The 12,559-nt window shown below is 45.2% G+C and overlaps 1 protein-coding gene across 1 annotated transcript in view; it reads right to left on the bottom strand.

The window, feature by feature from the left end:
* The window catches only part of TRHDE (thyrotropin releasing hormone degrading enzyme), a 208,590-nt gene extending 196,985 nt beyond the window's left edge, over positions 1–11,605 (bottom strand). The window contains exons 1-2 of the mRNA XM_035128521.2: positions 9,743–11,605; positions 1,702–1,975 (exon numbers count right to left, since the gene is read on the bottom strand). Coding sequence (XP_034984412.2) covers positions 1,702–1,975; positions 9,743–10,593 — 1,125 coding nt within the window. The 5' untranslated portion in view covers positions 10,594–11,605. The remainder of the gene's footprint in view (positions 1–1,701; positions 1,976–9,742) is intronic.
* Positions 11,606–12,559: the final 954 nt, after the last annotated feature.

Below are 12,559 nucleotides of genomic sequence, written 5' to 3'. Positions count from 1 at the left end.
TGATCCCAAAGCACAGCTGAAAATCCCTTCAAGATTTTACATTATGACTATGCATAGCCCTATAGATATGGGTTATATTCAAAGTAGCACTAAGTACCTCCTTGCGTAAGCAGAGCAACTTCTGCTTCTGCAACAGGGGCTCTCTCCCCTCTCCTCCCTCCACTTACCCGCTAAATCTGTTCTGGGTTTTCCCCCAAACAGAGCAAGTGAGAAGGGAGGGAGGGAGGGAGGTCCAAATGACCAAGCAGAAGTTGTTCCACAGTTATTCCCATAGTAACTGAGAGTTGTCCTATTCAGAGTACACCCACTGATGTAAATAGATATGACTAACTTAGGCTCATTCATTTCGATAGGTCTGCTCTTTTGTAGGACTTGGCTCACTACAGCCCTGAGAAAGAATCAATGGCAACTTCATTTTGCAAAAGAAATACTAGTTATTGTTGCTGATAATAATTACTTTTAAGCCAATGATCTGCTTAGCAAAAAATGGAGCCGGTCAATGAACTACAAGTAACAGCTACTATGCCGCTCACTGTCATCTTCTTGCTATCACACACACATGAGTTGCAATATGCTGCCTACATGCTTAGTGGTGGTCTAGCATCACAATGCTCTTGGCGTATGTGAATTCTCAGAAAACAGACTGGTGTTATACTATGCCAGGGGTCAGCAAACTTTTTCAGCAGGGGGCTGGTCCACTGTCCCTCAGACCTTGTGGGGGGCCGAACTATTTTTTTTGGGGGGGGGGAATGAACAAATTCCTATGCCCCACAAATAACCCAGAGATGCATTTTAAATAAAAGGACACATCTACTCATGTAAAAACATGCTGATTCCCGGACCGTCCGTGGGCCGGATTTAGAAGGCGATTGGGCCGCATCTGGCCCCCGGGCCTTAGTTTGGGGACCCCTGTACTATGCCCACAGGATATTTGGTAACTAAGTGCTACTTCACAGGACACAGAAACCAGCAAGTCATGCCTTTCTTTCACCATGTGTACATACCACACGGAGCCACAATTAGCCCTGAGACTGGATCCACACACAATGTACATGTAGAATGCACACAGAAAAGAAAACCCCAAACTTATAGCATTCCCTCAAGTAATCAACTGTACTGAAGCTACGCTTGAAATATATACACTAACTCAGTGATGGCCAAACTCAGCCCTCCAGCTGTTTGGGGGCTACAATTCCCATCATCCCTGACCACTGGTCCTGTTAGCTAGGGATGATGGGAGTTGTAGTCCCAAAACAGCTGGGGGGCCAAATTTGGCCATCACTGCACTAACTGATAGTATGTGAAGCAGCTCCAATGAGAGATGGCTGAATGTATTCATGTAAAAAGCATTGTTTCCTTGTAAAAGAAAAAAATCCTTGCCACGAACTCAAGGGAGAAAAAAACATGCACTTTAACACTTCTAAGAGAGACAAAGCCCTCTCACAAACATCTGTATAACCTTTGTTCATACATGGAAGCAGCAATGAAAAGTGAAGGCAGATATTAATAGCCAGATCCTAGGCTCTTTCTGCTTGTACTGTAACAGATTCACCAGGAAGCAGAAAGGACTTTAAATGTAATAGATAATGAATATGCAAGCATTTTTTTTTGTGGGCATGTCATTTCCCTCTCCCCCCTCTTCAAACAAGGAAGGTTTTTCAATAAATATATGTAAGCTGATTAAAAAAATAAAATACTTACCAAAACTCCATTCTTTGTGGTAGTCTCACGGTAGGTAAAGTTGCAAACAGCCCAGGCTAGGTAATATGTGGACATGAGCGGAGTCTGTGAAAAGTGATCCGTAACCCATCCATCTTCTTCAAAAACAGAAGTTTCCACAGGCATATTGGACAAAGATAAATAGGTTGCTTGATGTTTGATGCTGATTTTGAACGTGGCCTTGTAGATAGGCTCATCAAAGCAAGGAAAGGCTTTTCTGGCATGGGTAGGAGAAAACTGTGTAACTGCAAGAAACCTGAAGACAAAAAAGATGAAAGAAACACTGGTTTCTATTCAGATCTTAATGCAAAGATAGCTGGTAAAATAGTGAAATGTACCGGGTTGGGGGGGGATTGCAGTGTGATATACGGTACAAAATAAAGTCGCCATGAAGCATTCCCCAACATTGTTAGTTTTATTTTCAGCTAAATTCTTCTGCTCACTTCAGTCTGCAAGGAGCAACCCTTGAGAAAGGACGTCGGCATTAAATAAATACTGAAGCACCAGATATAGTATTTATTTATTTATGTTGACATTTAAACCTCAAACCAACAGAACATCAGCCAGTATTAACCCCTACAAAGTAAAACAAATAACTACTGTTGCGTCAGTGATTTAATTACCCTCAGGGAAATCTCTAGGGCCTTCAGCACTGACAGCATGCACTGGCTTCTTAGGGCCATATATAAAGTGTTCTTGCTCAAGAATGCTTTGGAGAGCCATTATTTCCAAAAGTTGATGATACCTGTAAATCTCAGTAACACCTTCCCAAGCAATTGAATATAGCGACAAAGTTGTGTACTGCAGGTAATGAAAGTATCCAAAGCAAATATCTGAACCAGCAGCAGATTGACATGATTGCATACAAATCCATTTTATTTCAGAATACGTTTCCACGAAGGGGGAGGGGAGAGAAATGCTTTAACGTTTTAAGTGCAAATTCTTACGTAATCTGCTTCTGCAGTCTCACTATCAGAGGAGGCGGGTGAAGGAGTCGTAAAAGCCTGTTGCAGCTGAATTCTCCCTTTCCCCCTGCCCCCGGGCCATCTACCTGTCCTGGGAAGGACCCTGAAGATTTGTAAGTGTTTACTGTGGGTTTTTAGAAATGTATTTTGTTATTAGAAAAGCACCTTGGGAATATCTATATCCTGAAAGATGAGATATAAATAATTGCAATCAATAAGTTATTTTTTAATTCATTACTATTGCAGAGTTGAATTGCAGAATGGGACAAATCATGACTCTACCATTAACAATTCCCTGATACTGCTACCATGAATAAAATAAAGCTCCTTTAAGAAAAAATGAGGGCAGTTATATAAAATTATTGACCCAGTTCAAACACAATGCTAAATGTAAGAAAATGACCAGCAGCAAACCTCAGGCTTACACACACACCCCTTAAATGTTTCTACTTTAGAATAAACTGCAGTTTCCTATTATGTCTGAACTCAGGAAATTGTGGGTTATTCTAAATGTGGTTCACTCATACAAATCAAGATGAAGTGCTCATTTCAGACCCTAGTTTGTTAACTAACCAGAAACAGACGAAACCACAATTCCCAAATTCAGATATACAGTCATACCTTGGTTTTCGAACAGCTTAGTACTTGAACGTTTTGGATCCCGAATGTCACAAACCCGGAAGTGAGTGTTCCAGTTTGCGAACTTCCAGAGCTTTCTGCAGCCAAACTGAAGCCATGCTTTGGTTTCCGAACGTTTTGGAAGTCAAACGGACTTCCAGAATGGATTCCATTCTACTTCCTGTACAACTGTACAGTGGAACCTCGAGCTGCGGATGTAATCCGCCCCGGAGGCATGTCTGCAACTCGAAGCGTTCGCATCCAGAAGCGCTGCATCTGCAAGCGCGGCACAATTTAGCGCTTCTGCACATGCGCAAGCGGCAAAACCCGGAAGTAACCATTCCGGTACTTCTGGGTTGCCGTGGGACACAACTTGAAAAGATGTAACCTGAAGCGGATGCAGCATGAGGTATGATGACTGTAATGGAGAACTGTGGTTTATTCAGCACCAACAGTGGAAGTGACCAATGCCATCCTCTCATGTGTGAGAGGGAATGTCCATGTCATTATGTGAACACTGAAGGTATTATCTTTCTATGCAAAAGTATGGGAAACGTGGACATGGCTATCAGTATCACAGCACTCTGACCATGATTAAAATATGGTTAGGGATACTGACTTGCTCAAGATTACCTTCTAGTCCTCTGCCATGCTCTTACTTTTTCTTCCTGGGTGACTTAGATATAAAAGACACACTGTGTCTGAGTTCAGTGTCCCTCATCCTTAAATCTGAATGTCTGACAGGCAAAAAGCATTTATCTTACTTTACTCTTTTGAACACTGTAATTTGCATTGAAGTGCATTGAAGGCACTATTCCATTTGCAATATTCTATCACTGTCTTAAATTAACAAGATACTATACTCTTAATTGTTAGTTTTCAAGCAAATGCATTTCCTATTTGAACTACGAAGTTTCACAAGGTGAAAAGCCTCTGTTAAAACCAGTTTTATTCTCAACATCTGAAAGGGCTTTCCACACTTCCATTCCCTTGTCACACACACACACACACCCAGGAAAACCTGATCTCTACTGCTGAATCGGAGCAAACATCCATTGGGTTTGCTCTGGATTGACCTTTGCTCTGATTTAGCACTAAAGAACAGGTTTTCCATGGAAAAACAGTGGGGCAATGGCAAAACTGCTTAGACCTGTGCATAACAAGCCTCAGGACAAGTGGGAAACAGCTTAGACCTGTGCTTTCTAGGCATGGGACAAGTGGAAATGTAGATGAGCCCTTAAATTACTCAGATTTCTGTTATCAGAATTTTGCTCTATCTATCAAAAACAGAACTTTTGGGGTATGTATTAATAAACAGGCAAAGCGAACCTTTACCTAAAGGTTTCTAACCCTCTTGAACTATATTTTTGCAGGCCTTACCCAACTTTTCAGTACAGTATGTTTACTTGTTGACTATCAATCTCAAGTGAACATTCAGCATCACTGGGAATTTAAACCACCCTTGTTTGGGTCCATTCACTAAGAAATCATTGGTAGAACTATTGTGATAAAAGCTAGCACTGCTAACGCTATAATCCTAACCTGATTTAGCAGTTAGTCCCACTGAATTCAATAGGATCTACTTCTGAGTAGACATGCATAAGATGTTTAAGTTGTCTTTCACGATTAATTTTCATAAATTCAGCAACATATGGTGGTAAAATGCACATTCTAAAAATGTTTCATATTTAATCTATTTGCAGTCTTAAAAGCAATGGAATCAATGGGCTTATGCCCAAACAGGCGTAAATGCAAATGTTTGACTTACTTTAAATCTACAGTAAGATACGAGACATGCTTTTTGTCTTTCATTATTTAGGACTGGAACCGAAGTTTAGCTAGCGATAAATTCAGTTTTATGAAAGTTCTTTAAATGCAATTTTCAGTCCTCAAAGCATAATACTAAAACACATGTGCCGGAGACCAATGATTTCTTTGCATTAACTTCCCGACAAGTAACAAATGTTTATGTCACATCTGTTACATTCATGAAAATGCAATACGATCTCATCTGCAACCTCTCAATACTGCGTGAAAGTAAAGGAGAAATAAAAAAAATCCACAGCTAGTGGGCACATTGGGGTTCTGAACACATGGTGACTTCAACAGGAGGTAATGTGCTCTGGGAGACATACTACAGGTCCTGACTATCAAAAAATCATTTATCAGAAAAGTACAATTAAATCATGCTGTAATCCTGCATGTGCAGTACAGTCCTATGCATGCTTGCTCAGAAATAAGCCCCACTGACTTCAACAGGACTTACTCCTGGATAAGTGTATACAGGATGGCAGTCTGTTGCTCACACATAAAAACTTACACACACATAAACTGATGACAGGATTTAATCTTAAATGTGTAATTATAGTTATAAAAGACTTGCAGGTTGGCTTCTTTGCGTACAGATGACTGTAATTTGCAACTATCTTAATTCTACCTCTTCTATTAAAAGGTAGACATGTTTTCTCAACAACTTATCTATTTTGACACCTTGGGGGATATGAGGGGGGCGGAAGGAAATCAAGCAGTTAGGATGGAAGGAAATGTTGTGTTCTAGCAACACAACCGTTATGTTCTAGCACAAGGTGTGTGTGTGTGTGTGTGTGTGTGTGTGTGAATAAGCAATTCATTTTTCCACTAAAGGTGAAATAACCTGAGAGGCAAAAATTAGCATTTCTATGGTGCCATAGTCTTATAGAGAGATTTATGACTTTTGAGTATAAAATCAAGAGCTTCTGCTTTGCTTAAGGTGAGTGCTCTGCCCTACTTATGAAAAGGTTAGTAAAACTTTCCATGAAATTGCATTGTCAGGGCTCAGAGAATAAGATTGTTTGCTTCAAATGTACAAAATAAGTAAAATATGTTTCAATTCTGCCACATTGTAAAACTCTCAAAGCTTTACAATATGTTTCAGTCCTGCTACATTGTAAAACTCTCAAAGTTTTACAATGTTTCAAGTCTGCTGCATTAAAACTATCAAACAACTTAAGTAAACTTTTGTCTTTTAGCATTCTGATTACTAATTTCTTCAACTATCTTATAACACCATAGCAGTTACTAAATAATGTTAGCTTCAAACCATCTTGTGGCAAAGTACTATTGAGTTGCCACACTTTCTGGACTCGTGGAACAGAATTCTAAATTATGGTGCTCAAGGGCACAAGGAGAAGGGGACGACAGAGGATGAGATGGTTGGACAGTGTTCTCGAAGCTACCAACATGAGTTTGACCAAACTGCGGGAGTGCCTGGCGTGCTCTGGTCCATGGGGTCACGAAGAGTTGGACACGACTAAACGACTAAACAACAACAACAGCAACAACAACAACATAAAACTTTTCACATTTCAGAAAGGAAAACCATGCAGCAGGGAATTCTAATCCAATTGAAAAAAATGAACTGTATGTGAGTTGTCATGCTTTTAGTTAATTCATCTCTGTACACTGTAGAACTATTTTTTAATTGTAATGTAAAGACTTTATGTTGTAAAATTTCTGCACCAACTATACTGATCTATTAAAACTTTGCTACATTTCTTTTCTTCTTGCTGTATTTCACAGTTAACCAAGATCTTTTTGTCACTCTGAAGATAATACTAGTAAATGTTTTATATCTTAGTGATGGGGAGATATACTATTATGCTAATAGACCAGGCATGTCCAACAGGTAGATCGTGATCTACTGGTAGATCGCGAGGTGTTCCTGGTAGATCCTGGTAAATCTCTGGCCCCTCAGTGATCCCCTTACAAAAAACAAACAACAACAAAAACCCCAACTTTGCCTTTCCTAAAAAAGCTCAACAACTTTGGGTAGCTCACTGCCAGTCTTTTTATGACAGTGGGTAGATCAGTGCCAGTTTTTTTATACTGTTGGTAGATTGCAGTCTATTGGGAGTTGGACGTCCCTGTAATAGACCAATGTGCTTCAAATCACTTAGAAAAGTTTGTGAGAAAGGCTGTTGATATTTTCCCCACTCTGATATTCATGCAATAAAAGATTCAACATAGTAGCACCTTCCCTGAAACTGAACTCTGCAAAGAAAACATTTTATATCAGCTATTATGGCGGATTAGACAAAATTCTAATGTGGACCATGATTTTAACACTAAGTTTTTAAAATATATGTAATAACATTAGAATGCTTAAATATGAGGCTATTGGCATAATTGAGCTGAAAGAGAGTCTTTTTACGTTTTGGGTGCCAATTGCTTAAGTAAACCATTTGCTCAGCAGGGACTCTCAAAGAAATGATGAGGTTTACAGAATAAGATTCTGTGGCTGGATTTTTCAATGACAAGCAGTTTAAAAATAAATTCAGTATAGATCTCTGCTAACAAAGCTAGCAGGAAACCAGCCTTGCTTCCTTTAAACTAGAGCCTAGCTTTCAATGTTTGATTTGCTGCACGAATAAAAAACCCAAAGCCTGCACTTACACAGACGTTGTGTGTATGCAGTGTCTCACAACCAGAAGAGGCACAAAGCTCTCAGAGTTGCCTCAAACTCTGTTAATAAAACACAGCCAGAAGGCAAACAGGTGAAAAGTCTCTTTAAGTCCCATTCTTATGAAAGGAAAACCAGTTCTATGAATTCTGTTTACATTTCTACAAATAATGTGAATCAGATCCATGTTACAATATCTGATTACATTCAGTTCTTAGTGTACATTACTATTTTGTTGGAGAGCTCAAGGTTGAAATATGCCTGTCCCTCTGTCTGTAGCATATGATGAAAAATTGCTGATTCATATGTATCTTTGATATGTAAGTTCATATAAGCAGAGACAGATAAACACTTAAGGAACTTTAAAATGAAGACCCTAGGTTTCGTCTTTGTTGATAAAGGGGCAAAGCACCCATTTAACCCCGGTAGAGAAGCCCCAACTCCCTCTTCTCACTTGCAGACTGCTCTTGGGAGGGTGGGATCTGCACATGGCAGAGAAGCGACTGCCTTAACGCACCTCCTACCAGTGACTCTTCAGCTGAAGCTTCGATCTTCTGCTGCTGCTCACCCAGCCCCCACCTTGCAAACACAGGTTTCAAATGCCACATGTGCAGTCCCCCAGGGCTTCCTTAAACATGGCTGTACAATAACATAAAGTTGGCACCTAAGTTGTCAGGCTACTGCAGTGAACTGCTTTTAGAATCTCACACCCATCATGAAATGTATCTTCAATACACTATGGTCCAAGTAGCCTATTTTGTGGGAAGTCCCTCATTAGCAACTTAAAACTTTAAGTTCTCCAAATCTATCTTCTTTTTAGTATTTTTTAAAAAGCATTGTTCTTCCATTTTTATCAGTTTTTCTGTTTGTTGATTGTACTAATGAGAGAAAGTGAAGAGTGTCTATTTTGAGAGAGAGAAAATTAAGGGGATTAAATGTGGTGGGAAGAAATTACACTGGAGTACAGGAGAAAGTGGCAAAGCTAGTCAAGTACCGATTTTCTAGAATCCTGAATGCCAGCTGCAAGGGGTTCTCAGGTTCTCTCAGTATCATATCATAGATGTTGCCCGGTGCCTAGACAAAATCAGCTTATGGGCTATATGAGTAGGTGATCCAAATGAGAAATCCTGCCTTTCATGCTTTTATAAAAGCCAGCGCCACCCACACCATGGGTGAATTAACTATGCAGGACTGCCTGCTTTTTATTCGTGGTTCTTCCCAGGGCAAGTCTCTCTGATGTGCTATGAATTCCTCTGCTCCGACATTGCCTTCCTGCGACACAAAAGCAGGTGCAGTGGCATGGGGACCCCAGCATGCAAAGGCAGGTGCAGAAGAATGAAAGGAGAACCCTGGTGGCCTTTCTATGCGATGGCCACATCCCAAGAGACCTTCTCTCTTTTTATCTCAGAATCAAAACATCTTAAAGGGCAGAAGTGTCAGCTGTGTAAGATCTATAACATAAAGAGTCCGGTAAGTCTATAAGGGAGATCCAACATTTTGCTCTTCCTGCCTCGGGACTGCAAGGTCCTAGCTTCCCACGACTATCTGCCTCTTCTGGCAAGAAAGTTAAGAGATATATACTTTAAAAGCCAGTTGATAGATAAATATCACATCTGTGGGGTGAGTTTTAGATGCACATCTAGGAACCCAACAAGCCTAAAAATGGAATGCGGGGAGGATAGCATTTAAGTTATGGTGGGGGAAACTTTTGCAAAAGTATCCTTTTCTGAGATGCTCAGAAAATCCATTACCCTGGAACAGTCATAAGAAACTACTCTCTTAAATAAAGGGAGGGGGGCTTTAATTGAAACTATGGATTGAAAATAAAGCTGGAGGAAAGAAAAGAAAAGGGGGAGGCTCCTATGGTTTCCATTTTTACAGGGAATACATCGGGGAACGGGGATATCCCTCATGGACAAATGAATTCGTGCGCTGAGTCAATACAGACAGAGAAATAGCGGTGGTAGGACCAGGGATCAAAGGGTGGGAGCGGGGTGTCTACCTTCTCTCGCCGTAGAGCACATACGAGCTCCGGAAGAAGCCCAGCAGCTCGTTCTCGATGGGCGCGCTGTAGATGATCTTGAGGTTGTAACTTCTGTGCACCTCCAGGCTCCGGTTGAGGACGACCACGAAGACCTGCGTCTGCGGGTAGAGGAAGAAGCTGGAGACGCGCAAGGCTCCGGCCAGCCGGTCCTCGGCCACGCGGGCCGCCTCGACGTGCATGCGGTGCGCGTGCAGCACGATGTAGCGCGTGGCGTTGAGGCACTCCACCTGCACGTTGACCTCGCCGCTGAAGGTGAAGTTCTCCATGAAGACGCTCAGCATCAGGTTGTAGTGCAGGGGGCGCAAGTGCCCGGGCAGGCGCAGCTGCGTCCAGGGCGGCTGCTCCCGACGCCTCTGCCACTCCTCCTCCTCCGCCTCTTCCCCTCCAGGCGCCTCCGATTCCACTCCTCCGCGGCCAGGGGGCTCCCCGGCGCTGGGATGGTTCCGGCGGGCACTTCCTGCAGAGGCGGCGGCGGCGGCAGCTGCCGCTGCTCCTACCGGGACGCTCCGGTTTCCCGCCCTGCCTGCTGGGCCGTCCGCGTCCCCGCTGCTGCTGCTGCACTCCTCGATGCGCACGCTGAGCAGCACAGCGATCATGGTGACCACGAGCAGGGCCAGGATGGAGATGGCGAAGCCCAGCACGAGGCGCTTGTGCACCGTGATGTGCCGCTCCGTGGTGCGCGGCCGCACGGTCGCCGCGTCCGCCCACTGGCCCGAGAGCCCCCTGCTGCCGTTCCTCAGCGCCGCGTCCTCCTCGATCATCATGGGCGTCAAGGAGAAGCTCGGCTCCCGCTTCTCAGCCAGGGACATCAGAGGAACCACAAAGACGGCTCCTCCTGCGCCGGGGCTGCCGCCGCCGCCGCCCCCCGCCGGGGCCGGGAAGGCATGGGAGAAACTCCCGAGGAGAGCAGCGAAGGCGGGAAAAAAGATTGAGAACCACCTCGGGAAGGGGAAAAAAGCTCGCCTGCCTGCTTGCTTGCTTGCCTGCCTGCCTGCCCTCCTGATATTTCTCTTTCCCCACCCCGCCTGCTCTCTCTCTCTCTTCTTCTTCCTCCTCCTCCTTTTCTCGCTCGCTGTTGCCGCAGCCGCTGCGGGTGTCACTTTGCGAGGAGCCCCATCGCACTCCCTAAGAGCCGCCCCGGCGGCCGGGGGAAGCCTCCTCCTGGCGCCCCATGTGGGAGGAAGGCGGGAAAAGGGGGCGGGGGGAGGGGCCGCCGCCGGACCCCCCGCAGAGCGCGGATTGGGCAGCGCCAAGCTCCACTCTTCAGGGCGCCCGGTGCGCTCCGCTCAACAGGGCGCCGCCGCGACGCCTCGCTGCCATCGCCGCCGTCAGCGAGCGCAACTCTTCTGTTCCGTGCGCGGCGGGCGGCTGAGGACGAGGGCAGGCGAGGAGAGCGGGTGGGGACTCCGGTTCCTGGCGTCCTTTCGCCTCGGTTCTCCCCTCACAGTCTCGGCGCAACGACAAACTCTCCTCGCGCCTAGTCCGTTTTGGGGCTTCGAGCCTCCACTGGTTGACTTCGCTCTCTTGCCTTGCAGGGTCTTTTTTTTGTTTTGGTTTCCGCCGCCCCCCCGCCCCCTCAGCAGTTCGCGCCCAGGTTATTGCAGAGGGAAGGACGCTGAGAAGGAGGAGAAGGAGAAGAAGCTGCTGCGGCTGAGAGAGAGAGAGGATTGTTGTGAAAGGAAGACGCCGGGCGCCAAGTCCTTGTCTCCAAGCGGCTCCCAGGCACCTGCAGGCAGCACAAAGTCTCTCCTCTGCACACCTTTGCGCACTTCGGAAGACCTGGCGAGGCTCCCGAGCCCGGACAGCGAGCGAGTGGCTCTTGCTGGCGTGCGCGCCTCTTGGCGAGTGAGGAGGAAGGAGCGCGAGGCGGTGGCTTTGTAGCTGGCGGTCCCGCGCTCGGCTGCTCGCTCGAGGTTTGTGGGTTGGGAACTACCCACAGCCCTCTAGAGAGAACTGACAGAGCTCCTGTCGGGAGGGAGAGAGGAAGGGGGAGCGCGCGGGCGAGTGTGTGTGTGTGTGTGTAACTAACCAAACCGCACGAACCACTTTAAAGGGGTTTTGCCAGGCTGAGCAAATCCCAGGAGAAGGAACAAAGAAGAGCGAGAGGTTAGAGAGCTTTCCTTGGGGCGCTCGTGCCCAGCGCGCAGTGTGAATGAAGTCGCTTCGGGCAACAGGACGAGACACTCTCCGGAGATCTTCCCCAAGTCATCACTCTTCTTCTGGGCAATGGGGTCGGGAGGAGCTTCGCCGTTTCCAGCGAAGATGTGTGTTTCTTCCAGCCGGGCTCCCGAGTCCATGGAAGGCTTCCAGGCTGATGATGACAGACAGCCTCTGTTTTTTGGCAGATCCTGCTGTTATGATCTGGCAAGTGTCAGATTATAAATCGCCTCGCCGCCGCAGGATTTGCCGGGATTCTATGTAAACGAATCTGCTGTCCACATAAATATTGAACATGTACGGGGTATATATTCTGTGCTCGATATACTTTAGGGGGATTGAATGGCTGGCTGTTTCTGAAGGGCAGGAGTAAACGTTGAGGGCGATGCATGCCTTGCAGGAAACTGAAGTACACTTGCCCTACCCTAAGGGCATTATCAAAAGTTGCCCTGAGGACTCCAGTGTCATATGGCCAAGACAGGCATCTGTTTCAATTATCTCCAAATCGGTCAACACTTGATAATGCCTGAATGGTCAGTCATTCTCTTCTTCTAACCCTAGCTGTGGCTACTTGAGCCGATGCCTTCTGACTCAAGGCAGGCCAACAACAACAACAAC

This window comes from Zootoca vivipara, chromosome 10 (genome assembly GCF_963506605.1).
Source record: "Zootoca vivipara chromosome 10, rZooViv1.1, whole genome shotgun sequence".
NCBI classification, from domain to species: domain Eukaryota; kingdom Metazoa; phylum Chordata; class Lepidosauria; order Squamata; family Lacertidae; genus Zootoca; species Zootoca vivipara.
Note: the sequence above shows the minus strand (reverse complement) of the source record. Positions and strands in the feature narration are given on the sequence as shown.